Below are 27578 nucleotides of genomic sequence, written 5' to 3'. Positions count from 1 at the left end.
TCCGAGTTGTAAGTTTGTTTAATGCATTCCAAATTGAGGCGTGTTTAGTGATAAAAAATGTACCTAAATTTATTTTTTTAATAGGAGATTATTAAATATAATTTATTACGTAATAATTAAGATTTAAATGTATATTTTTTTAATAAATAATTTATTGAGACGGTTAAATATTTTGATATCTTAGATTAATTTTTTCTAAATAATTTAAATGAACTAATTTTTTTTATAAATTAAGGTGATTAATTTTAGAGGACTAATTTTTATTGTTATTTTTTATCAGATTATGGCGGGGAGAAATTCTTGGATTGCGCATGGTCCCACCATGGATGATCTACTGTGGTTTCAGCCGCAGCACAGGTCCCGCGACATATATTCGTCCGGGGAGGACGTCGACAGTGCTACGAGGATGCGTAGAGCGGACTTATTCTTCTGGGAGTGCATGGGGGATGAACAGTATGCGACCGAAGAGGTCATGTACTTCATACGGATGATGGGGTTCGGTTTGGTAGCAAAGGTCGGTCACATGGAGTACGACCATCACCTCCTGACCGCACTTGCCGAGCGATGGAGGCCAGAGACACATTCCTTTAATCTATCCATTGGCGAGGTCTCCATCACGCTACAAGACGTGGAGGTGTTGCTCGGACTTCGGGTCGACGGTGCGCCCGTAACTGGTATCGAGGCGTACCCCCCAGACATTGACGGGTACCTATTTGGATTATTGGGCTTCGTGTCGGAGAAGACCTCCAAGACCGGCATCAAACTGGCAAGCATTAAGGCCCACCTGCAGGGACTTCGCGGGGAAGCAGTTACCAATCCGCTAGATGCGCTTTAAAGGGCGCGATGTCACCTAGCATTTTTGCTCGTTGGTTGCTTCTTCCCGGATCACAGCCGGAATAAAATCGACCTATTCACACTGCGCCTCCTAGAAGACCCAGAGGCATGCGGTTGTTTCAGATGGGGCAGCGCCGTGCTCGCATACACATATCGCGCATTGTGCGATTCGGCACGATCTGGTGAGAAGAATTCTCTCATGTGCGGTCTACTCGTCCAGTCATGGACATGGACGAGGATTTCTAAAGTGAGGCCAAGGTATCGTCGAGGGCCTAAGCTGCCTGTAGACTCCCCACTTGCTGCAAAGTAAGTTCGCGTATTCTATAAATTATAACTACTTTCATTAAGTTCTGGTTTTTAGGCAGTTTACTTAACTTCTAATTGACGCAGGCGGGCGAGACCTCTGTCGAGGACTACCATTACCAGCCATTCACTCGTAGGGTACAGAGATCAGCTCTCGTTCCTGACTCCATCTAAGGTATTTAAAATTTTTCAGACTATTATTTTTCGTAATATTAATTTATTTTTAACAATTATTTTCCTCATTTCGTTTCAGTTCGATTGGACACCGTACGCCGAACTGCTTGTCGGTCTACCGAATGGATGCCGTGAGGGCGAGAATATATGGATGTCCAGGACTTACCTCCACTATTTTTATGTTATGGAGGGTCACTATCCTGACAGGGTGATGCGGCAGTTCGGTCGTCTGCAGCATGTGCCACAGGCACCTCTAGATCAGCCGAGTACTGAGAGCTTGCACCGGACGAAGAGGTCGTCCTACGCTGTGGACTGGGAAAGTGTTCATAACTGGCACGTCTGTCATTGGGTCCAATGTTGGACCGGCAGCTTAATTGCCGGTTTTGCTTAGAACCGGCAGCCTCAATGCCGGTTTTGTATAGGACCGGCAACCTAAACGCCGGATTGGCTTGCTAATTACGGTGATTAATGGTGATCACTCGGACCGGCATCGTGAAATCCGGTCCGACTCTTTCGTGTTCACAAAAATCGATTACTATACACAAAAGTACTGTACCCAAGCCTAAAGCCTATTTTATTTAAATGGATTCTCGAGAGCCCCATCACACCACCACCACCCACAACCGCCGTACCCAGTACCTAAACACCACGACATCTGCATTAAATCGCGTAGTTCAATGGATTCTCGAGAGCCGAGCGGATGGACGACGAGATTTAGGTTGATGACGGTGTCTTCACGGAAGATGTAGACCTTGAAATTGAGCGACGGGAAGGTGGATTGGACGAGTCGAGTCAGGATTCGCGGCAAGGCTGAGTCGAACTCCGCGGAGATAAAATGGAAGAAGACGTTCTCAGGACACGACGCGTGGCGGAGGACGGAATGGATGGCTGCGATTGAGCCACGCAAGTACTCGGAATCCAACGTCATCGCGATATGGACCAAAGAAGGGTCACATGACGAGACCAATAAATCTCCTTTGTTGTTGTTAATGGCCGATGACGACGGACATCCGATTCCGTTACGATGATGACGGCGGCAGCGGCCATGATGATGACGAGATCGGACAGCGTGACTTACTTTACGCCGCAGCCGGAAGCGCTATCGCCGTTGTGGCCGTGACTTCCCACAAGCCTGTATTTGGAGGAGCGGTGGTCTCTATCGGTTTTGTGTGGATGAGTAAAACAGGCTTTGACTTTATTAATTAATCAGGCTTTGACTATAGTTGGGCTTGGCCTGATTATTTTTAATGTGGCCTATATGTTCAATAAGACTGTATTTAAAGCCCGTAGGCCTGTTTAATTTCTATTAAAATCGGGCTAGGCCATACCGAAGATAGGCCGGACCATAGACTTTCGTAGGCCGGCCTGGCCCATTTCCACCCCTACTAATAATCAGTTTTATGCTAGGCTACGCGCTTCTCTTCCATCAACCTAGATCACTTTCATGTAGCAGACCTAACAAATATATACACATATATATAATCTGAACTATATATTATATGTTCCCTACTTAGAACAACTGTACAGAAGGCGGCTAGCTATGCACAAAACATGAATAAGCTATTCCCAGATGCACAAGCTATTAAGTTGGTTGTTGGATGCCATGCCAGGTGTAGCAGCTTTGAGTTTAAGCTACAAGACAAGTCGTTATCACTTCTGCTTAAAACTTCATTACCTGCATAAGTCAGCATTGGCCAAGGAATTATCATAACAATGCAATTAAGACAAGATTGTCGAGCCAATCGATCCGAAATCCTACCTTGTCGATAAAACCCACGTGTCAGGTTGCTCAGTGATGACCTCCTGTTCCTTGAACCAACTAGGTTTGTTGATTTTCTGTCAACGACTTTCCAATGGTTATAATCATGATGCAGTTATGATGTTAGTACCAGTGGTACACAAGCATAACCAGAATCTTATTAACAACAAACTGTCGCCCCATGCCATTTTTCAAAACATGCAATTTCAAAGAGCAAAGCATTTGAAAAGAAAGACGAAATGAACTCAAAACAGAAGCCAACCTGATTGGATTTTTGCTCGCTTCTAGTGTCATTCCTTCTTCACTCCCACCGCTATGAGGGAAGATGCGTACAAGATTTCTACAGAAAAATCAAATCAAATCAAATATCCCATTAGAACAGCAGTGCAAACATAACAATATCAGTTCAACATTTGCCGTTTGTTGTCATAATATTACTAATAAGTGTTTCAGATAGAAGTCCAACCTATAAGACCCTGTCGCAAAATGAAGACCATCTCCACTTACACAGCACTCAAACTTGTCAAATATAGAGTCATTGTTGTATAAATCACATAACTGCATGGAAAATCACTTACCATCAATCCGAGGAAGAATGGTGCTCCAATTCCTCTCATGAATGTCAACAACAAAGAAATTGACATGGCATTAAGACAAAACATCACAACTTCACAATTGACTGAGAGCTATTGTAGAAATAATGGCCCTAAACACATTCCTTGACATGATAAATTCATTAAAGACCTAGAGTTTCGTTTTCAAGAATTTTTCTTAAATAAATAAATTCATATAGAACCGTGAGAGCTCTCGTTAGATTTTGGCACAGTCCAACAACAAGTATGATGACTTTTAAGTGAACTAAGTAGATTGCAAAAAAGTGTGTATGCCATGATATTGATTGGCTTTTATGAGTATGAATCACTTAGAATCAAAGCCAAACCATATGATACACCAAACTGAACCAAGTAGTCTGTTTTTCTTTGGTTCACTTCCGCAATTGAACTCACAAACTAATAAAACACAATCACTCGACCTGCCGGATTTGAACCAGCAACCTAGAGGATGATTCCTCCACTCTTACCACTGAGCTAAGGTCGACTTCTCAGGTTAACCCTACTCTCTCTCAATAATAACAGGTATGATGACCAAACATAGACTGAAAAATAAGGTAATGAAATCTTTATGTTGAGCCTCAAAACATGTTCCTATACACTAACGTGGACAACCAGAAGGAGCTTTTAGTTGGAAGCTAGTTGGGGTTGGTTAGGATAGAGAATGAAGCGGAAATTTATATGCAATCAAATTGTCAAGTCTCTGCCAAGAAACTTAATCTAACGAGGTAGGTGATCTCATTTATCACAATCACATCTTGTTACCTTCGGGCGTAAATATTCATGGACTTTGAAAGTCGCAACCGGGGTTGAATCCATATGCATATCCCACAGCTAACAAAGAAAGAAAATCAAAGTGAGGAAACCCTCATCAATGAAGGACATTTATTATAATAAAGGATCACAACATATAAGAATCAAAAGCAAACAAGTTGGAAACATTAACATAATTAAGCCAATCAGAATTTCAAGATTTACTGGTATTTTTTCTGGAAACAAAGGCAACAATCTACTCGCTAAAACAAACAGAAAAAGGAAAATAACCTTTAGATTCATGTAGTCACGACTTAAGATGTGGCGGCCATCATTCATGAATTTTACATCAGAGATTGAAGCAATAATCTCCGTGAAAAATGATTTTGGTCCATTGCATTCTGCATCTTGTAATCTGATTAAGTAAGACAAAATCTGTATGTCATTTTAAGTTCAAACAAAGTAAAAAATGTTATCCAGGACATTATACAAAAATAGTTACGACTCACATTCTTGCACTATGATCGCATACTGCTGACTGTCGCATGTCAACCAGGTGAATAAAACCTCTAGAGCTGCTGTATGCAAGTAGATTACATTGAACCGGATGAAATTCAGCTGATGTTATTACCTCTGTATGAAATTCAATTTGAGACATTAATTAGTGGAACGGAACTAGAGACAATTTCTAGATTTTCAGACATTAGTAACAAAATCAGCTTGTAGGTGAATGGCATAAACACAAACGGTTTGTTCACATAACAATGAAAGGAAAGCAAAACATGGCCAATAAACTATACAAGGTTTTCAAAAAAGATCTAAATCCTAATGCAGGAGCCGCTTTGCAAGGGGAAGGCTGCGTACTACGACATCCTCCCCCATACCCCCAAAGCGGGGAGCCTTAGCGCACCGGGGTTTGCCCTTTTTTATCTAAATCCTAATGCAACAGTATATAGTTGATTTTCGTGTAACATTACTACATATAGTAATACTCTAATACATGCTCTTTTATGTTATTAGAGTTCATTGATCAACAATAATTAGAAAAAAAATACAAACCCACAAACACTCTCTCTCCATTTTCTCGTTATTGATTTCAGAGCATCCTTATTGTATTATTAATGGTCAATTTGTTTCCTCTGTTTTCATTAGCGCAACAACAAATTAACTTATCCCAAAAGCACCACTCCAAAAACTCAAGAGTTGGGATGGGCTACAAGACCGGATAAATATAATCCACAGTTGATCATATAATGGATTATGTAAAGCCCCACCCAAAAGATAGTCGAGCAAGCTGTCATTTGCCAACTTAAAGTAGTTATGGACATCATTCATAGAAAAATACTCTTTCAAAAAACTACTGCATCGTTTTCCAGCTATAAAAACTAGATAAAGAATGTATAAAAACTAGTTCAATGATGGTAGTGACAAATATTTCCACATTGTAAACTGCAAATTACATTGGTGGACAGATATACCAGTAAGATCCTCCATATTTGATGGCTTGATGTCAATGATATTAAAACATTGATCACTGATCTCAAGATTCCACAAATTTATCCGAAGGTCATCAGCAGAAATGAAAGTCTCGCCATCACTGTCAAGAAATTGAAAACAGAGATCATGATTTCAGATGCCATAAGTTCGAGTTTGTTACAAGACAGTTGTTTCATTTAATATTTAAATTAAGAAATACCATAAGCATACCAGTCATAAAAGTTACCTATTAGTTGAAATTGAGTTGATATTGAAATCATGAGCATGAGCATAAACTTTTCGACACTTTGTGCGAGCTGAGTCTTCAAAAGCGGCCATCTGAAATACATACATTTTTAAAGTAATTTACAAATGAAACACAATCCAAGTAACAGAGGAACGTGAGGGAGAAGATAACAAATAATTTAACTTTGCTAATACATACCTGGGTCTGCACTTCCTGATTTGGTAGCGTGTCCTTAGCTATCTTTTCTGTCCATTCAAGACGATGGCCATTTGCGACAGATAGTTCATCTTGCACACTAATAAAACTTCGTTCAGCCAAAAGAACATTTTCTGGGGACATAAATGGATTAGTGTGTTTTTCAGCTGCTTTCCGCAGCTTCTGTTCCTTGACCTAACCACCACCAAAAATAATGGCATTTCCGTGTGATTTAGCACAAGTATAAATGTTGGTATAAATGGTTCAGTTCTTACGGAAAGGAATGAAGACATCCATAACAAATAAAATGCACGGCATTCTATTTATCTTCTAAAGACTACACCATTCAATGAATCTTGAAAGTGACGGGGGTAGAGATAAGATAACTGAAGAATCAACAAGAGTTCGTTCCACACCGTCATGATTCATATCTGTTGTCCCTATTGATCATCTTTCCTTAAAACATGCATCCTATTTCTTGCATTCCACAAGAACAGAATATTACAAAACTTATATGGGAAATTCTGTTCATCCGACTTCTCTCTGCAGACTCATAATTTATAATATTACAACGTGCAAACCTTCTAGTCTAAACTCTAAACAATATCATCGAAATGCAACTTGACATTCATCTAAAACTTTTGATTCAACTTAAACAAGCCTTCAATTACATGACAAAGACTTCTGATGCTTCGATATTTTTATTACTCTAACCTTCAAGTATGAATATATAGGGATTCATCTATCAGGTAACTGCAAACAGGTTAAGCCATTTATTTCATTTTCATGATAGGTCCCGCCTCTAGCAATTAGTCTGAGAACATCTGTCCCTCAATAATTGCACGTGTTTCCCATCCCTTTATTGGAAATTTATTATAGTCACTTATTTCTACCTTCTCACCACGATCAGATCCTCTTTTTAGGTACGATACAAATTTACATTATGAAGAAACAGTTTAAGTATCGCAGAGTCATACCTTCCACAATTTAACTGTCTTATCATTTGTTGAAAGGAGTAACTGTGATCCATTAGGCGTTGTGCACCACCTTACCCGGTTTATCTTCTCTTCAATCTCCAGGCTTTTCAAGTAGTCAAACTGTCGATAGAAGAGCACATATTCAAAAGTTTGAAGCCGATAGAACACTACAACTAAGATTCAGTCCTGTAGAGATAAGTACAACATACCTCTGGCTCATGACTCTGGAATTCGGTCCTGTAGTGATAAGTCGGATCCTCAGAGGAAATGAAATCCAATCGCTCCATCTCCTTTCTAGAGTGGTAGTGGGTCTGAAGAAGCCAATAGTTAATTGTGAGAAGATCAAAAAATCCAATTATCGCACATTTAATGCCAAACAATCAATCAGCTGCCAGACAAAAAAAAAAACAAAAAAGAGAAGAAAGCCGAAATGAATTTGAAAACTCTTGCTAAAACAAAAGCTTAGACCAGGACTAAAGATTTCAGTTGGATAGGACATAGTAGTACTCACATCTTTGGTTTCATTTCTTTCGAAGATTACTACACGGCCACCACGATCCCCCACAGCAAGGTGATCGCCAGTCTTGTCGAATTCAATGGAGGATATAATATCAACTAAAAAGAAAACAACAGGGTCAAAGAAAAACAATACCGAATTCGCTAACGAAAGAACAAAGGCTAATGTAATCAAACTAAAGCTCAAATGCAGGCCAGGGTAGTTGTATAAACTTAAGCTAAAGTAAGAGATCCTGACTGACCATCTTGAAGTTCTTCGTCGGGGCTTCTCTCGCCGAAGACCTGAGAGAACCTCCATTGAAGAAGATCGGTCGAAGTTGAATTCATACTGAAATTGGAGAGAGGTTTTTGATTAAATGGTTACAGAGTATATTACATACTGCTATGAATCAATAGCTACTTCTGAGAGAGAGAGATGGCGCGAAAGAGAGAATGTTCAGGAAGTCTAAGCCAGAGAGAGAGAAGAAGTTTTGTTGAATAATTTGGATGTATTGTATTTTCGCTCTTATCCACATGGAAATTCCCACTTCAAATGTGGTCTCTATAAATATGACGGCCATGGGCTGGTTCGAATCATGAATCGGATGCAACATGATTCAATTCGGACCGAATCAGTCGATACGATTGCTGTTAATGAATCGATTTTACTTTCAGGATCGGTTCATAATACTAAAAGAATCAGGATAATTGGTTTCAATTTATCGAACGATGCTTCATAAAGAATCAGATGGGGATTCCGGATACCCATCGAGCGTTTGTGTTATTTCATGGTAGTAGTAATTTTGTAGTTGACAATGTGTGTTACCTGACTTAGTCCGATCATGTCCATTTTTTTTTGTAGTTTCAGAAAAAATTGTTCTTTTAAGAGGGTTTAGATCGACGATCCTAATATGTGCCACGAATATATATGGTCAAGAGGCTATATTGATCCTGCTGCTGAGTTTATATGACGAGGAGAGGATCCACAAAAATGTTGCGGAAAGGAAGTTGAAGGAAGCGAAAACTGAATGACTGGAGATAAGGACTGAGAGTATAAAGTTGAAGCAGCAGATGAATAGCTTGAAGGTCGAAATAGAGGGGATGACGAATTTTATCAAGAGGTTGCAGCTACTTGTGGATAATAACAAGACTTCGTAGACTGGACATGTTACTAGCTAACAATTGTTTTTATTTTGTTGTTTTTGTTAAATGTTGGCTGAAACTATTTGTTGAACAATTTACTTCTTCTATTTGATATATATATATATATATATATATTTCTTCTTTAGGAAATTATTAAAAGCATTCATCTCAATTCAATGCACCTTGAAGTAGGCAATCATGATTGCAAATATGAAATGTCATGAAGAACTCAACTCAATTGTACATTCTTACATGAAATTCAAATTGAAATATTGTTTAGACTCCATCCAAATGTACGATTAGAATATCAGTAGTCAAAGAAACAAATCATCGTACCTTATATTACAAGTCGTTTATAAGTAAAGAAACACAAGGGATTAGTCCCTAGAAGCCAACCAATCATCGTATATTTTTCCTGCGTTAGTCTGTCTGCCGCCCACTCATGTGTGACGTCGACGACATTGATATTTTCTGGAGCCTCGTCAACTTGAGAAAGAACACCTTCCGACGCAGAAGAGGTCATATTGTAATCATCCTCAAAGAAGGCAATCTCATTCCTTATAATTAAATTCTGAAGTAAACAACAAACCAAGATAATACGATTAAAGACTTTTGGGTTGTACCATGATGCACTTCTTAGGATACCCATCTCAACTTCAATATCCCGAAACAACGCTTGATCACATTCCTAGCCGATGCGTGACAAAGGTTGAATAGCTCTTCCTTGTTCATAGGTGTTAAGCATTCGCTTAAATGGTAATGGTTACCACTGTACGGCGCTAGGAAACCGAGAGTGTTGCAATAACTGACATCCACCAAGAATTGAAAAAGAAACAAAAAGAAAACAAACAAATTGATAACTAAAATGAAATCAAAGCCTAGAATTACCTGCTGGCACACGCATACCTCCCTCCTTCGATAGTGCATCACGCAAGACCCTCGAGTCGCAAGCCGATCCTTCCCATCCTGGATAGACTAATATAACATTCAAATTGTGTGCACACACCCCCAACACATTAGTTGTAATGTAGCCTTTGCGAGTTTTGTAAAGAGTTCTGTCATCGGCTCTAAACTCATCTCTAAGTAAGCACCGTTTAAAGCCCCGCGACAACCTTTAAACCACTTCCATCAAACAATTGTCCTCGACTGCATTAGGATTTTCAAGTAGGTCCTTATGCAATCAGCAACACGCTTTTCTCTCTGTACTTTAGAATTCAAAGAAGTGGAATGTATGGACAATGGAAAATTTTATACATGTCAATTCAATTTCATTCTTAATTCCCAATTAAAGGAAAAAAAAAGGTAAAATCTTGATGGTGAGGTCTTTGTTCTACCTAGGCAGCTACATGAAAAAAACTTTTTACCTACAAACCCCAAAATGTGAAACACTGCTACATTTTTTTTGCTGGAGATGATGAAACAATGAGGCTACCTGGGCCCCACATCCTGGTCGCTTTTGGAAGAATGACATAGCCTAGTAGCTGAGTTGTCAACATGATCTAATTGGTCGTTTAATGCGAATTCATTGTAAGTAGTAGTAGTAGTAGTGATCTGTCCTGTGGGATCGTCTGAACTGAGAACACTAGCATTTAGGAATGGAGGTTGTTTGGGGCTAGGAATATGAGACGCCTTATCCTTTAGCATCGTAACTACATTAGACATTGATGGCCGCAGCGCGACGGAAGCTTGCGTACATAATAATCCAATCTGCAGCACTCTCCTTGCACTTTCTGCTTCGAATCGTCCATCCAGACCTGCATCGATTGAATCGGTAACACTTTTTGCCTTGTAATGCTTCCAAACCTGAAAAACCCCACATGAACAATATGATATATACATTCATACATGCATTTTGATGTCTAAAATGAAAGATATATGCCTACTACTTAGAATCTAAAGAGCAAACCCGGATGCATAAAGGCTATCCGCTTTAGGGTCTTCAATTGGTTTAATATTACCAATTTACACAATCATTAAAATATTAGATTTTGACCATACATACATGGCAAAAGGTGACTAGTATAGTTAAACTAGAAAGTTTCTATCTAAGAATTTTTTTGTAGTAAAGCCTACTACTTACACAATGGAGAATTGAACTTGATCCTTGAGAGAAAACACTGTTCTTCCTACCAGTCGAAACCTCAAGTACTAAAACCCCGAAAGAATATACATCCGCCTTTTCTGTCAATTTTCCCCGCACTAGATATTCTGGAGCCATATATCCCCTGCAAAAAAAAATAAAAAATCAGTTATATAATTAAAACCTAGACAAAGGTGGCATGCCATTTTCTTACTTACAATGTTCCGGCAATTCCAGTGCTAAGATGTGTTCTATCAGGAGCAACACATCGCACTAGGCCGAAATCGGCAATCTTTGGAGTAAGATTCTCATCAAGGAGGACGTTGCTTGTCTTTATGTCTCTATGGACGATCTTTGCTCCATGAAGATATGCTAGCCCCTCTGCTGTTCCCATTATGATATTGAATCTTTGCTGCCAGCTTAGTATATGGATTGTGTTCTTTACTGCATATATATAACAAGCGTAAAAATTATTAATTCGATTAATGACGTAAAATTAATTCGATTAATGAAAAACTAGTCGATTTTCTTGCAAGACTATATATTGTTGTTACCATACCGAAAAGAATCTGATCAAGGCTCCTGTTGGCGACGTATTCGTAAACAAGAAGACTTTCTGGGCCTTCAATACTACAACCTAAGAGGCGAACAATGTTGGGATGATGAATTCCGCTGATCAAGTTGACTTCATTGAAGAACTGATCAACCCATTGGTGATTGTTGAAGAACAATTTCTTAACTGCAACTGTCCTTCCATCAGCAAGTGTGCCTTTGAATACTGACCCTGCTCCTCCTTGTCCTAATTTCCTAGTATTACTGAAACACTCTGTTGCCTTTTCTAGGATTTCGTACTTGAAATGTAAATTCCTATTTCCTAGATGATCCAGCGCTACTTCCCCTAATCATATATATAACAAGTAGACATTAATTAATCAGATGAATTCATTCAAATTTTAATATATTGCTTATTAGTACTACCTTTATCTTCAAATATATGTATATGTAGTTTTTATTATTAAGTTGATCGAAAAGTTGATGTATCTAGATACAATAATGACCAGATACATTAATTTTTTAATAAATTTACAAAATAAAAATGACATATATTTGAAGACGGGAGAATATTAACAAAACGACATCTATTTGAAGACGGGAGAATATTAACGTGGAAGTTTACCTTTTCTCCTTCTCGATAATCTCCTATAGCCTATGAATGCACCAAAAAATATGAGAAATGCAGATGCAAGTGCACCCATAGCAATTGCTATGATGATTCCACGTCGGACTTCCTCTAAAAGTAAAAAACATAAATTTAACATCACCTGTTTAATAAATATCTATCATCTCATAATAGGATAGGTATTATTAATGACGTTTTGAAATTTGCCACAAATTTTGCTGCCTCAACTTTGAAAATCGTTAGGCGCATATGTACCGAAAGTCTAACACACCTTAGACTACCACTACGCCAGGTACATGTATGCGCCTAACAATTTAAAAGTTCAACATACTTAAAAATTAGGATTTAATTTGAGATAATTAATCTCCAAAACAAAGTATTTGACGATTGATCGGTACATATATATAATGTACATACCATTTTGGCGTTTCTTTGTTTCATCACCATAGAACCTATCCGTTGAATATCTAAGGAAGCAACCAGTGAAAAGAGCCCTGCCATCTAAGCCAGGAGTACACCCCATTAGCCTAGACCCTGCTTCATTCAAGCATCTCTCGCATTTCTCATCATTTACCGTCTTCCAGCATTGTGCCAACGCATAGACGGAAACCATCCCTCCCTTGAGCTCGGACACTGCGAAGCCTCCATTTTTTGATGCCTTGTTGGTAACGTTTTCGAGCACTATAGCGACCTTTAGCTCGAATTCCACCTCGATGGTACTATCGGGTAACTCGCTTATTTCCGTGGTGCAATTGACATAATCGTATTTAGGATCGAGGGATTCCCCAAAGAATTCGTAGGAATCGAAACGTACGAAGCACGCGTCGAAATAGATTCGGGCGGAGGAAGAAGGTAGGCAGGAAGGGAGCTTAGACTTGCTTTGTGAAAAACACATTTGGCAAACACGAGGAGGAAGATTTTCATAGCATTGAGCAAATGCGTAGACTTGTGGTAACGGAGAGGTGACGGAAGATGATCCCCATCCTTGTTTAGTAACTTCACTTCCTAGGTTTTCCATTAGGTGTATGAAATTTGGGATGAAGTTTCCGTCAGTAGGCCTCGCTTCGTCACCGCAAATAATGCCTGTTTCCGTGTGATTTATATGGGATATTGTCGAGGAAGAACATTCAATGAAAGAAGAAGAAAGAGAGGATAAATAGAGCCATATAATTATAATAACATTTCGAATTACGATGGAGTTTGGAAATGGCATTTGAAATTTAATTTCCTTCAATCGGAAATAAAAATGTCTATTAATTTTTTTTCCTCCAATCAAACCTCTTCCTTTTCCTCTCTCTGTAATCTCGATGAGGAGTTAGAAGAGGATAAAGGAAAGGGAAGGGCTATGACTATGGTGGTATTCTAATTCTAGGAAAACCAGAGGAAAATGTTTTTGTGTTTAGGATTGGCTTTAATTCATGCATATTTTTTTTATTTTTCTCTTTTGTGTTTTTCACAGACAAAAAGAGAGTTGCAATTGCAAAATGGAGATTGAAACAAAAAAGAAAATGAATGGATGCAGTGGCCTTTCTCTTTACTTAGACGATTGTTTGTAATTGGAACATATATTTATTTGTGGTCAGTGCAACAATATATAGTTTGCCCATTTTTATGCCAGTTGGAGAGTGCCGCAACAGTTTCTGCGTGGAAAACCTATGTGGCTAAAAATACACGATGACAAGTGTCATCGGAGGAAGGTATAAAAATCGGAAAAAAAATAAAAAACAAACGTATGGTATGTTTATGTGACTGCTTTAATTGAAAAGTATAAATGGTGTGAATGTATAATATGGAGAAAAAAAGTTCAAATTTTTTTTTTTAATATGGATTGGTGAACTTTTAGTCGGAAGATATTAAAAATTATTTTAAATTAATATTAATTTTTATATGATTGTTGGTTGAAGAAGTATCTATTATCGAAAGGATAAATTTTTGCTTTTATTATAAGAGATAGAAAAAACCCTAGCTTCTCATTTTTATTTGAAAAAAACTTTCTCCTACACCTGCAGGAGGCTCTACGATTTTTATCAAATCACTTATTGCCACGTTTATTATTTAATAATTATTGTAGGATCTTATTTGATTGATTAAATATAAAATATTAAGAGTAACTTTTATATAATATATAAGATGGTAAAATATAATGTATTTCAATTTGCATTATTTTATATCTAAAAATAGTTTGGTGAACATTTAATGAAAAAATAGCATAAAAAAAACATATTAAACACATCCTTAAAAATAAAATTTAATTAAATATAAAATTACTACATGACATATTTTATTTGCTGAAGATGTAGAAGCCAAGGAGGCAAATTTTTGTCTTGTTATTTTCCCTAGTTTGTTAATCTGGTTGACACCTAAATACTATTTTAATTTTTTCCTAATTTGTTCATATAAGGTTCAGAATTTATTTTATAAACAAATACTTTACTAACTTTATGTATTGCAGCCAAGATTTAACATGGTTTAATTTTTATATGTAAAATAATATTACATGAAAAAAGATAAAATAGTCAATTATTTATCTTCAATCATTATCTCTCCTGGACTCTTATGAGCTCAAAACAATATTGTTTCCGCCTCTTTCATCCCCTTCAAAATTTTCATCACAATTTATAAAATAATCCATTTCTTTTAGCTATAAATTCAAAAGTACTTTCGCTTTGGAGATTTGGTGATGGATTTTCACGTAATTCTAATATATTATTTTACATTTAATTTTTAATGTTTCATCAATCGGATCAACGACTTATCAGGTGGGTTGATAACCTAAAACAAAAAATATTCTATCCAATACGACGGATACTTCTGATCCCGCTTGGAGGTATAATTTTTTATTTTAATATATTTTGTATCTGTTAAATTTTAGATTTGGAGAGAGTGATATTGAGAGATTGAATCTCAATTTTTATATTAATTCATGTAAAAGTGATAATCTTTAGAATGCTATGTTGTTGATGTATATACTACTAAGGATATAGTTTTAATACTACACTAAGTACTAAACTACACTCTATAACCTTATGGTTAATGTAAGATGATGTTCAGCCATCCTTGGCCATGCTTTGGGTGGAAGGATGGCTGAGATTAGATGGGGTCAAGTCACCCATGTGATGAAATGTTTAGCCATATTTTGTGTAGAAGAAAAAATGACTTTGCCTTGAAGGTGAAGCAACATAGACAAGTGGCCCGGCTGAGTAGACGAAGCCCAGGCCCATCACAGGCGCGCTTCACTGCAAGTCAGAACGACTTCATCTTCGTTTCGTCTGGCGGAGGGAAAACGATGTTGTGTCGATTCTAATGGCTGACTGAGAGAAAACGATGCCGTATTATTTCTAACGGCTACTCGTGACGAAAACGTTGCCGTTTCGATTCCAACGGCTATTCCCAAATACAAAACACAATCATTGTTCTTCTTCTTCACTTCATCTTCTTCCTCTCGATAGACCCAATTTTCAACACCCCCCTACAAGCGTGATTTCTCGAAACTCGAGTAGTCCAATCTTGGATAAGAAAAGACGAAATTGAGGTCCTCGTTGAGTTTTAGTGAACAGGTCGGCAATCTGAAGCAAAGATGAAATTGGAACCAAACGAATCAATCCTACTTTCACCTGATTTCTTATAATATGATAGTCCATTTCAATGTGCTTGGTCCGTTCATGGAAAACAGCATTGTGCGCTATATGTATGGCCGATTGACTGTCACATTATAAGAGAGCAGGTTGTGAGTAATCAATCTGAAAATCTTGAAATAGGTAACGAATCCATTGCAGTTCACAAGCCACCATTGCGAGAGATCGATATTCTGCCTCAAAAGAAGAACGGTAGACTGTTGATTGCTTCTTGGATTTCCAGGAAATGACAGAATCCTCAAGAAAGATGCAAAATCATGTTACAGATTTTCTGGTGAGAGAATACTTCGCCCAGTCAGCATCTGAATAGGATTTCAGTTCTAGGTTATTCTCAAAAGAAAAGAAGAGCCCTTTCCCTGACGATGATTTCAGGTACCTTAGTACTCTATGTGCAGCTTTTAAGTGTTCTTATGTTGGTTCACACAGAAATTGTGACAAATGTTGTGTTCTTTGTGAAATGTCAGGTCGAGTGTGTGTAAGATACAGAAGCTTCCCAATTAAAGTTCTATAAATAGAAGAATCCACAAGCTTTGGTGAGTTTTCAGAAAACTCCACAGAATAAATCATTGGAGTGCTTGCACGTTTGCAGCCAAGAAATCCGAATTCAGCGAGCATTTTCAAGATATACTTTTTTTGACACATATGAATTCCTTTCTGTGATCTAGCTATTTCAAAATCTAGAAAGTACTTGAGGTTGCCTAGGTCCTTAATACTGAATTTTTCATGTAGAAAGGTCTTTGTTGTCGTGATCTGATTTAGATCATTTCCTGCAAGAAATTAAGTCATCAACATACACTAGGATAGTTGTGAAAGACTCATTGTTGTGTTTGATGAACAATGAATGGTCAGAATTGGATTGTGAATATCTAAAATGTGTCAATACTTCTGTCAATTTGAAATTCCATTGCCTACTAGCCTGTTCAAGCCCATAGAGTGATTTGATCAGTTTGCACACCTTGTTAGGAGCAATGTTAGAATCGGGGGAGGTTTAATGTACACTTCTTCATATAGATCATCATGTAGGAAAACATTATTGATGTCTAGTTAAGTAATGTGCCATTTCTCAGAGGCTGCTATGGCAAGTAGTACTTTGATAGTAATGAACTTCACAACAGGGGAAAAGATTTCAGAGTAATCTATGCATTCCTTTTGAGTGTATCCTTTAGCTACTAGTCTGGCTTTGTGTCTCTCTATTGAACCATCTGACTTGTGCTTCAGCTTAAACACCCATTTGCAGCCAATAGCTCTTTTTCCTTTAAGCAGATCAGAAACAATCCAAGTTTGATTGTTTGAAAGTGCTTTCAGTTCTGTTTCTATAGTTGTTTGCCATTTCTCATTTTCCATAGCTTGCTTAAAATAATTTGGTTCCTTTTGAAAATAAATTTTTAATTTAAAAGCAAGATTTTTTTGAGAAAATTTTGAAAAATTATTATGAATTGGATGAGGTGTACCTGGTATTGGAATGCTGATTGAGTCTTTGAGGAAAGTGTCATGGTCCTGCTGAGATAGGACTTGGACTAGATTACAATGGTAATCTTCTAAATACTTAGGTGTGAATTTAGTTCTAGATGATTTCCTAATCTATAGTTCTAACCTTTCTGCAGGTTTTATATCAGTTTCCTGTAAATCAGTTATCTCCTCAACAGAATTCTGATGATCACTATCAGCATGTTCAAAGTCATTTTCATGTATGGAATGATGTGATGCAAGATGTTCTTCTAAAACATGTATATTCCTCCTTTTAAAAAGAATCATAGAACAAAGTGTGTCTAAATCTACTTTAGGACCATCATAAGGAAAGACATGTGGTAGCCTACTTGAATGCTATGATTACTTAGATTTAGGACCTTGTACCCTTTTGTTCCATGTTGAAATCCTAACATAATACATTTAGAGAATATATCTGTGAATTTAGTCTTATTCCTATCAAGAATTGAAATAAAACATAATGAGCCAAACACTCTTAAATGAGATAGGTCAGGAATTCATATGGTGTTCTTTCTTTTAACATGGGAGTTGGTGTTCTGTTCATCAAATGCACAGCATGACAGAGAGCAAAGCTCTAAAATTTTAAAGGCAGTTTGCTTTGAAACATCAAAGCTCTCCCTATATTCAAAATATATTGATGCTTTCTTTCTACTCTACCATTCTGTTCAGGACACTCAACACAAGATGTTTTATGTAGAATGCCATGTGAATTGTAAAATGCATTATGGTTGAATTCTAGGCCATTGTCACTTCTAATAATTTTAATCTTCTTTCCAAATTGTGCTTCTGTCATTCTGTAAAACCTTTCAATCAAGTTCTTTGTTTCAGATTTATGTTTCATTAAGTATATCCATGTATGTCTAGTAAAATCATCAACAATGATTAGGAAGTATTTATGATCTTGTATAGATGGAGAAGTTTGTCCCCAAATATCCATATGGACCAAATCAAAACTACCATTAGCATTAGAGTTATTGACAGGAAAACTTAATTTTTTCTATTTGGCAAAATGACACACATCACAAATATGATCATGCTTGAAATTAATGCTTTCATTAATAGTTTTAAATGATTTGAGTCTAGCACTAAACGGATGATCAAGTCTAAAATGCCAAACATCAAAACTTTTCCTACCACAGTTACTGATTATATTGATAGATGACTATTTTTCAACACAAAAGTCACTAGGATGCCTAAAAGAATCTGTCAAGTTCATGTAATATAGTCCATTTCTTTGCTCAGTTGTACCAATCATCCTCATAGAGCTCAATTCCTGCATGAGACACTTTGTAGGGTAGACTATTAGAACACAATTAGAATTTACTGTAAGCTTATTTGTAGAAACAAGATTAAAAGCAAATTTTGGTGTAAACAAAATATTTAGAAGTGTAATTGTGTTGGTTAGTTCTACTATTCCTATATGAGTGACTGCAATGGAATGTTTATTTGGCAATTGAATATGATGATTGTCTACTGGTCTTAATGTTTTGAAAAGACTTTTGGAAAAACAAATGTCAAGATTGTTGTTTTCTATGTCACTTTAAGTTTTGTTGCAGAAGACAGGTTTGCAGAGGCATGCTTTGTGAATTTGAAGTCAGGTGAAAAACCTATAATTCTATAACACTCAGCTTCAATATGTCCTTTCTTACCACAGTGATTGCGGATGAGCTTTGCTTTTGGATTCTGATTCTTCTTGTTGATTTGATGCTGTTTTGTTCCTTTTGCAGAGGAGAAAGCTGCAATGGATGATTCATCTACATCTTGTGGTAAGATATTCTGCCTCTCATACTGAGAAACTATTGCATATACCTTTTCAAGAGGTGGGAGGGGATCTAGTATCATTATGGTTGATCTAGTTTGAGCATAGATAGGATTCAAACCTTTCAGGAACTTGATGATTTTGTCATTCTCATAGTAGTCTGCTATAATCTTCAGTGTCTTGCATTCACATTTTATAACACACTCACATTCTAGAATTGGCCTTAAGTAATTAAATTCATCCCGTAGTGTCCTGATTTTTGTGTAATAATCAGAAACATTTAGGTCACCTTGTTTGAGAGTGCAGATTTCTTCTTGGATATCAGAGATCCTAGAGAAAACTGTTTTTGAAAATCTCCCTTGTAAGTCCTTCCACATTGCTCAAGCTGTGTTAAACCTAGAGATAGATGGTTTGATTGAGGGTGACACAGAATTCATGATCCAACAGGACACTGTTATGTTGCATCTGTCCCAGTTAGAGAAATTTGCATCATCTTCTTTTGGTTGAGTGATTCTGCCATTAATAAAATTAAATTTCACTTTTGATCTTAATGCCATTTTCATAGCTCTTGACCATGAGTGATAATTATTGTTATTGAGCAAAGGTGAAACTAGTGTCTGTGTAGGATTTTCACTAGAGTGGAAGTAAAAATCAGATGATGGAGAAAGAGCTGCATCAGAGGTGATTGAAGACATTTTTATAAAAATCTCTTCAAAAAGGGTAAGTGTTTTGGTTAATTTTTGAGGTGTTTTTGATATGAGTTAGGCTTAAAACTGAGCTCTCTATTGGCTCTTAGATACCATGTTAAATTCTAGGATCGGAAAGAGTGATATTGAGAGATTGAATCTCAATTTTTGTATTAACTCATGTAAAAGTGATAATCTTTACAATGTTATGTTGTTGATCTAAATACTACTAAGGATATAGTTTTAATACTACACTAAGTACTAAACTACACTCTATAATCTTGTGGTTAATGTAAGATGATGTTCAGCCATCCTTGACCATGCTTTGGGTGGAGGGATGGCTGAGATTTGATGGGGTCAAGTCACTCATGTGATGAAGTGTTTAGCCATGTTTTGTATAGAAGAAGAAATGACTTTGCCTTGAAGGTGAAGCAACATAGACAAGTGGGCCGGCTGAGTAGACGAAGCCCGAGCCCATCACAGGCGCGCTTCACTGCAAGTCAGAACGACACCGTCTTCGTTTCGTCTGGCGGAGGGAAAACGACGCCGTGTCGATTCTAATGGCTGGCTGAGAGAAAACGACGCCGTATTGCTTCTAACGGCTACTCGTGACGAAAACGCTGCCGTTTCGATTCCAACGGCTATTCCAAAATACAAAACACAACCATTATTCTCCTTCTTCACTTCATCTTCTTCCTCTCGATAGACCCAATTTCAGCAGTATCTTTGTCTCTTTGAAGACCTATCGGAAAAGGATATAGATAGCTTGATGATCATAGTAATTGAAATTAGATATATAGATCTAGTTAGAAGGACGTAGGCTCAACTAAGTTAGTTACAATTAATTAAGAATATTATAGGTTCTATAGATGCCGATCGATAATAATTTTTACCTGTGATTGTTTGTTGCAATAGTGCATATATATATAGGTATGATCGATGATCTTTTTGACCCAAGTTTTCCCTAATTCGTCTGATAATCTCTTGATTTTCTCCTACATTGTAGTAAGAATTAAATGGCAACATTGCCGTAAATTTTTGTTAACTTTTTAATTTCTCTCTTGTTAATTAGCCTTCAAACCTTTTTTCCTAGCCTTTCCTTGGAGCGAAGTTTCTTGTTATAATCTCGAATTCGATCTATGCTTTTTTTGAGAGTTCAAATGATTTTATCTTCCTTTGGATTTCTCTTGGAAAAGGAAGTACTCATGATGACATAATCGACTTCCTGTTTGGAACTGCTGTTTCAAGTTCTATTGCCCTGTTTGCGTCTCTTCTCTTTTGATATTTCCAGTAGAGTCCTTGATCGATCTTTCATTTTTCCTTGTCGTGGGGGATAAATAACATTGTCTCTGGTCTTGTACTTCTTTTCCATTATCCAAAAAAATTTAAGGTCATATTCAGCTTTAGATTTGTTATTTGATATTGACTCTCCATAGACTTGAAGAAATGGAATTCGTGCTGATTCTGAATTCCATAGACAAACATCTCTTAGCTAGGCATTTCTTAGTGCATGCCAATATTTTTCACATAAAAATTGACCACTCTTATATATATATATATATATATATAAAAAAATCTTTATTTCTTCCTATCGGTAAAACACATATTTCTTACTTCTTTCAATGCATATTTTTTTAGACATTTTATTTTGTTTCAAAAATAATGCATTTTATGTTTAATTTAGATGAAATTATATTGTATTTTCATTTTTTTTTTTCTGTGTATCAATAGTTTAAAAAGCATATATTGAGAGACGGAAAAAAGATTTACCTAAATTATATATACTAGTTTACCTCTTAATCGTAGGACAACATTTATCTAAGTTAATTTGCCTCTTAGTCTTAGGACAACATTTACTCTTTCTTAGGGCTGAGCCTGGAATATAATGGTTATAGGACTAATACCATCTTATTTTCTTAGAAAATCCATTAGCGACTATGTAATCTGCGAACCATTTTTGTAGGTCGCAAATGCGTCGCAAAAAGTAATTAGCTACTCAATAAGTTAGCTTACATGTCATTGATGTCATGACATATTTTCTATTTCCACAGAATATTGATGGAAGGAGAAATTGTGAGGTCGTGCAAAGCTTTGGGATGAAGAGTTTGTGTGTGTGCGAGAGAGAAGAATTTTGCTCTCTAAGTTTCATCTCGTCGCTTTCTTGCTCACCCTAATAAGCACGATTATTCCCGACATTCTCATGAAACATGTACCACAACAATTAAAGAAGTTGGTTTCTCTAGATTTTATTCAAATGCACTCGCGAGAATATGTAAATGTATAAATCACTTCTAATTAATAAAAAAAATTCTTTTTATCTTAGTTTATTCTCATAGTTTTTTCGTTGTATTTATCATGTGATGGTTTTTTAAGCACACGTCAATTTAATATGATTTTGACTATTACGTATATGATATCATTGCGATAACAAAAATTCAATGTTAAGTGTCGAGCACCATATTTTGAGATTCTATCTTTAACGTTGAAGAAAGCCTTTAACTTGCAATTGTTGAAGTGTGCATTCTAAAAGTTTTTGACCTCGTGCCAATATCTATTAAAGATTATGATAATATATAAGTTTGTTGCATTTCAAATACTTTTTTAAGTGGTTTATAGTATGCGTTATAGTTGTTGAATCGAGATATATTTTAGGTTTAGTTTTTTCCCTTTTTTTCTTTCTTCATATTAAGAGTTATATATCATATAATAGAAAAGAACAGGACACATTTTTTACAAAATTAAGAGGAATAGTTAATTGAATTGTTCCAACTACAAATTTTATTGTTAAATCAATATTTTATAAATAGCTTTTTACTATGAATTAAATTACAAACACATGAATTTTTTAATTTATTATTTAAAAGATTATTTCTAATCGGATTATATTATAAAGTAGTTTTTTTCCAACTTACTAGTTAAATTCATATTTTTAATAAAAACTCACTATAATTCTTTTTTTTATTATTCTCATTCTTCATAATTAAAATAGGTATGTATATATATATTATTGAGAATGTGTCACGAATAACGTCATGTGTTTATAGTCTCTTAGATTATAAAATTTTGTTGAAGTACAATTAGATTGTTGGAAAAGCGTTATCAAAATTGTACCTCTCTATGATTACCGTTTATCTTGATCTAGTTAGTTTACATTACCATTCATTTCAACTATATTATAATCCTTTATTAAAAATATCTTTAAACTGTAGTTAAACTTGTAATAACTTCTCAATTGAAGATTTGCAATGCCGGATGAAGGCCCAAATTAAGAGCTTGTAATGTTGTGGTGATTTTAATCATGCTACTTGCACGAATAGGAAGGCTTCTCTTTTCAACTCATAATTTATCTAATGTATGTACTTACAAAGCTTAATTTCCCTTTACTAGATTATGGATCGAACAGCTTGATAGTATGGATATTGAATCACACATATTATATTATTATTATTTAAAAAGAAAAAAAAATACTTGACTTATCAATATTTCATTACAATTTAATTTTTCATGTATTTTTTTATAAGTATTTTTATGTATTTAATTGAGAAGTAGTGAAACAGATATAATTCAAATCTTAGGAAAGTCCAAAAATCTAGATGTGATGACTGATGACAATTCTTTTCATGTCTACATACAATACTTGATGTTGATAGATTCAAACTTATCAAATTTTACCTACTAGGACTTTGAATACCTCTCCGTGCTCCATATTAGACGAGGGGTTTGAATCGTACACTCCGTATATGATGTAATGTAATGAAAAAAAATTATCAAATTTTGTTGTTATAGTCAACGATTCCACGCATAAGAAATAAACTAAACTCCTTCTGTATTGAAATGAAATAGATGATATTTTTTATGATTATTTATATCTTTAAGTTGGCATTTTTAGAACTTTAATAATTTTTTTAATCTTTTTACTTACTTCTGTTTCATATACTTTTCATACAAATAATTTGATTGAAAAAAAGGAGAATATAAAAATTAAGAATAATTATATATTTAAATCAATGATATTAATATATGTGAAAAGTTTAAAAATGATGCATAAGTATTATCAATTTTGATGTTAAGAAAAAAGTACAAATCGACTTTTTGAAATTTGCTTTAAAATTTATTATTACGTTTCACAATAATTGATATTTTGAGTTTTAGTGACATGTGTAATTCATCAAGTGTATTAAAGATATTTTAATGAGAAAAAGTTTTTCGAGCTTTCCCAAATTGAGCAAAACACCATATATAATTTAAGAAATATTTTCATTGTAAAAAAATACGCCTACTATATCTAATAATTACACATGTCATTAACATTCAAAACATCAACTATTGTGAAACGGAAGGAGTATATCTTTGACATAATAATGAAATTAATAAATAAATTTATCATAATAAAACTGTATTTCTTAGTGGATCGATTAAGTTTAAACAAAATATAAATTCTAGAAAAAAAAAATTTCTAAAAAAACATTCTAGATGTTAATTATAATTAGAATTGATTATTTAAATTAAATTAAAATATAAACAATGATTGCATTTTCAATAATATAACTAATAATAATTATGAAAAAATTATTAATATTAGTTAGAGTATTAATAGAGAAACAAGACCAAAATATATCAAGTGACTGCGGCCACCATTAACGACCGATGTCAATTCTAGATTATTTTGAAAAGACTGCTTGTTTTATGTTAGGACTCCAAACGACGATTTGCTTGCTTCATCACCTAGCTCGAAGCTCTCAGTCTATAAATACCATTTTGAGCTCTCTAATATCCTCACACAAAAAACCATATAAGCTTTGGCAATTACCTCCTCTGTATCACTTATTCTCAATATCTTTTATATTTTCAAGAAATTAAATTATGGGTGTTTTCACTTACGAAAATGAGACCACTTCTCCCATCGCTCCCCCTAGATTGTTCAATGCGTTAGCCGTCGAAACTGATAAACTCTCAGCTAAAGTTGCACCTGAGATCATCAAAAATACCGAGATCATTCAAGGTGATGGAGGAGCCGGAACCGTTAAGAAGATTACTTTTCAAGAAGGTAATTAATTAAACTCATTATTTATCTACACATAATCACAAACAATAATGATTTTGCAATTAAATAAGAATGTAAAGTATAGCCATATTTTTGTTTCATAAAACTTATCAATTTCTCGGATGAAATGAACACTAGCTAGATTATACTTAACTTTAGAAAATTAATTAATTGACATTAAAAGAAATTTTGTTAATGAAAATTAGAAGTTGATGATCGATTATACTTCATTTAATAATCACAGGTCCCAAAGAAGGATATATGAAGCACAGAATCGATTCTATTGACAAAGATAATCTGGCATATAATTACAGTATTATTGAAGGAGATTTTATGGCCGATAAGATTGAAAAGATATCTCATGAGAACAAGATTATAGCTTCTCCGGATGGAGGTTCTATCTTGAAGGTGAAGACCACCATCTACATCATCGATGGTGCTGATATATCGGAAGATGCAATGAAGGCTGGTCAAGAAAAGGGTTATGTCTTGTTCAAGGCCATTGAGACTTATCTCTTGGCAAATCCAAATGAATGCATCTAAACTATCTCTTCTTTCGTTTTCTATAAATAAATCGATATGTGAGTTGAGCGATAATATTATAAGATAAAAAGAGTTTTTTCGTATTATTATGTGAGTTGAGCGATATTATACAATAAAAAAGTGTATTTTTTCATGTAATAAGTGCTTGTAGTTTATAAGCACATTAAGAATTTTAAATATATTTTATATCTTTATTGTCTTTTCTTTTTAAAATAAAATGGCTTTTGTTTATTAAAATAAAATGGCTATGTGATTTATTAAATGTTTCTTTCTTAATATTTTTCGAGCCAGGCCAGGCCGGGTCAGATTAAAATCGGTTGAGCCGTTAGTCGAGTTGAAACGGCCTGGTTGGTTCAAATGCATAGAAAACTCATAAGTAGGAGTATTTATGAACAAATTTCATAAGCAGAACCCAACAAACAGAACATCGATCTATTTGTTCGAATCTTTAAACTAGAAATTATTCGATACTACCAATTAACTGACATAACGGTAAACCCTCTTTCCTGCTCTTGCTTTGTTTTTGTCTACTTCTTTCTGCTTTATTTTATATGCACTATACTTGTTCGATGAAATGCCTCAACGAACAATGAAATGCAGGTTATGGATGTGGCACATTGCTGTCTAGAAGGAAACGCAGACGCTGTCGAATTCTGTCCGATCGATTCATTTCATCACGTGTTAGCGGCTTCGACGTATACCCTGGAGGAAGGTGATCTACCGAGTAGAAAAGGGAGCATATCGCTCTTCAATGTCACTGCTGATAAAGGAGGCACGCTTGAGTTATTTCATCGTGCTGATACTGCTGGCATTTTTGATATTAAGTGGAGCCCTGTCAGAGGTAATGTGGGTCCTCTTCTCGGTCAAGCTGATGCTGATGGCTGCTTGAGAATCCACCAGCTAGAAGGCTCTGAAGATGGAGGTATACCCAAAGTTTTGTATCTTGCACTTTTAATTTGATCTGTTTTTTTTTTTTGGTGGATCTTTTTCGTGATCAATACTTTGTCTGATTCACATTTTAGGAAGAATGTATATAAGATGCATGTTTTATGCAAGTATGACACTATGACTCATTAAATGATGTGTTTGTGTTTATCCCTTTCATACACTGAAGTTAAATCGTAGAGTTACTTCAAAGATGAGGAGCTATGTGTGTATCTTTCACCTCGGATGTGAAACTTCACAAACTTGCCGTAAAATACTAAAATATGTAACTGTAATGACCATGGAAGAAATTTACTTAGTGCAGCAAGCCTAGTTGCATAAACAAGTGTTACTTACATTAGGTGCTTCTAGTTCGACCATTTATTGGAGGAAAATTGCGTCACTTCTCTCTAAATGTGGCTTTGCATGCTTATTTATTTGTCCTTTTAGTAATTAAGTTTATCTGAAAGCAGGGAATACTCTAAGAGAAATGACCGGAGAAAAGGTCAGCTCCTCCATGTGCTTGTATCTGGATTGGAATCCTTCTGGCACGTCGATCACAGTTGGGCTTTCGAACGGTTCAGTATTGATAAATTCTTTGGCAGAGTCCCAGTTAGAAACTGTACAAGAATGGAAAGCACACGATTTTGAGGTTTGGACAACTTCATTCGATATCCACCAACCAGATTTGGTATATACTGGTTCAGATGACTGCAAATTCAGTTGCTGGGATTTACGCGATGGTCCATCGAAATTAGCATTTCAAAATTCCAATGTTCATAAAATGGGTGTTTGCTGCATCGTAAAGAGCCCGGATGAACCTAATACCGTACTTACCGGAAGCTACGATGAAATCCTTAGAGTGTGGGATGTAAGGTCAACCTCGAAGCCCGTGAATGAAAGTTCGATTTGTTTAGGGGGTGGAGTATGGAGGATCAAGTACCATCCACACGTACAAGGCTCGGTCTTGGCAGCTTGTATGCACAACGGGTTTGCAATTGTCAAGATTGGAGACAAAGAAGCTCAAGTTGTTGAAACTTACAGCAAGCATGACTCACTTGCTTATGGTGCAGATTGGCAGAAAGGTGAAAGAAATACTTCTGTGATCGCTACTTGCTCATTTTATGACAAACTTCTTCGTATATGGATGCCAAAAGGTGTTTCTATTGCATGATTCGCTACACCCATTTTCTCTATTTTGTTGTTCAAGGATATTTGAGATATAAGTGATTTTGGTGTTTACTAGTATCTATCTCTGTTTGGTTTTATGCA

The 27578-nt window shown here is 35.7% G+C and overlaps 7 protein-coding genes across 7 annotated transcripts; 3 read left to right on the top strand and 4 right to left on the bottom strand.

The window, feature by feature from the left end:
• The first annotated feature begins 283 nt into the window (after positions 1–283).
• Positions 284–1702, top strand: LOC139882370 (serine/threonine-protein phosphatase 7 long form homolog). Its single transcript, XM_071866701.1, has 4 exons — positions 284–705; positions 892–1140; positions 1225–1312; positions 1391–1702. The coding sequence occupies exons 1-4, from the start codon at positions 284–286 to the stop codon at positions 1700–1702; spliced, it is 1071 nt and encodes a 356-aa protein (XP_071722802.1).
• A 1147-nt stretch (positions 1703–2849) lies between these two features.
• Positions 2850–8172, bottom strand: LOC139882369 (serine/threonine protein phosphatase 2A 55 kDa regulatory subunit B beta isoform-like). The gene is made up of 14 exons (XM_071866700.1): positions 8088–8172; positions 7841–7944; positions 7539–7640; positions 7330–7449; positions 6356–6547; positions 6158–6249; positions 5913–6031; positions 4944–5067; positions 4726–4849; positions 4447–4515; positions 3537–3628; positions 3333–3410; positions 3071–3147; positions 2850–2986 (listed from the first exon to the last, which is right to left on the bottom strand). The coding sequence occupies exons 1-14, from the start codon at positions 8170–8172 to the stop codon at positions 2850–2852; spliced, it is 1515 nt and encodes a 504-aa protein (XP_071722801.1).
• Positions 8173–9304: 1132 nt separating this feature from the next.
• Positions 9305–13245, bottom strand: LOC139882367 (cysteine-rich receptor-like protein kinase 1). The gene is made up of 8 exons (XM_071866699.1): positions 12645–13245; positions 12213–12338; positions 11607–11921; positions 11266–11491; positions 11048–11192; positions 10400–10770; positions 9613–9772; positions 9305–9538 (listed from the first exon to the last, which is right to left on the bottom strand). The coding sequence occupies exons 1-8, from the start codon at positions 13243–13245 to the stop codon at positions 9305–9307; spliced, it is 2178 nt and encodes a 725-aa protein (XP_071722800.1).
• A 3025-nt stretch (positions 13246–16270) lies between these two features.
• On the bottom strand, positions 16271–16767 carry LOC139882366 (uncharacterized mitochondrial protein AtMg00810-like). Its single transcript, XM_071866698.1, has 2 exons — positions 16746–16767; positions 16271–16629 (listed from the first exon to the last, which is right to left on the bottom strand). Exons 1-2 carry the CDS (start codon positions 16765–16767, stop codon positions 16271–16273), a joined length of 381 nt encoding a protein of 126 aa, XP_071722799.1.
• A 2113-nt stretch (positions 16768–18880) lies between these two features.
• Positions 18881–19486, bottom strand: LOC139882365 (uncharacterized). Its single transcript, XM_071866697.1, has one exon. It carries the CDS (start codon positions 19484–19486, stop codon positions 18881–18883), a length of 606 nt encoding a protein of 201 aa, XP_071722798.1.
• Positions 19487–24658: 5172 nt separating this feature from the next.
• On the top strand, positions 24659–25382 carry LOC139882364 (major strawberry allergen Fra a 1.04-like). Its single transcript, XM_071866696.1, has 2 exons — positions 24659–24842; positions 25084–25382. The coding sequence occupies exons 1-2, from the start codon at positions 24659–24661 to the stop codon at positions 25380–25382; spliced, it is 483 nt and encodes a 160-aa protein (XP_071722797.1).
• Positions 25383–25985: 603 nt separating this feature from the next.
• LOC139882363 (uncharacterized) lies at positions 25986–27480 on the top strand. Its single transcript, XM_071866695.1, has 2 exons — positions 25986–26304; positions 26780–27480. Exons 1-2 carry the CDS (start codon positions 25986–25988, stop codon positions 27478–27480), a joined length of 1020 nt encoding a protein of 339 aa, XP_071722796.1.
• The last annotated feature ends 98 nt before the right edge of the window (positions 27481–27578 follow it).

Source organism: Rutidosis leptorrhynchoides, unplaced genomic scaffold (assembly GCF_046630445.1).
Source record: "Rutidosis leptorrhynchoides isolate AG116_Rl617_1_P2 unplaced genomic scaffold, CSIRO_AGI_Rlap_v1 contig260, whole genome shotgun sequence".
Taxonomy (NCBI): Eukaryota; Viridiplantae; Streptophyta; class Magnoliopsida; order Asterales; family Asteraceae; genus Rutidosis; species Rutidosis leptorrhynchoides.
The sequence above is the reverse complement of the archived record's forward strand: the minus strand, read 5'-3'. Positions and strand labels throughout refer to the sequence as shown.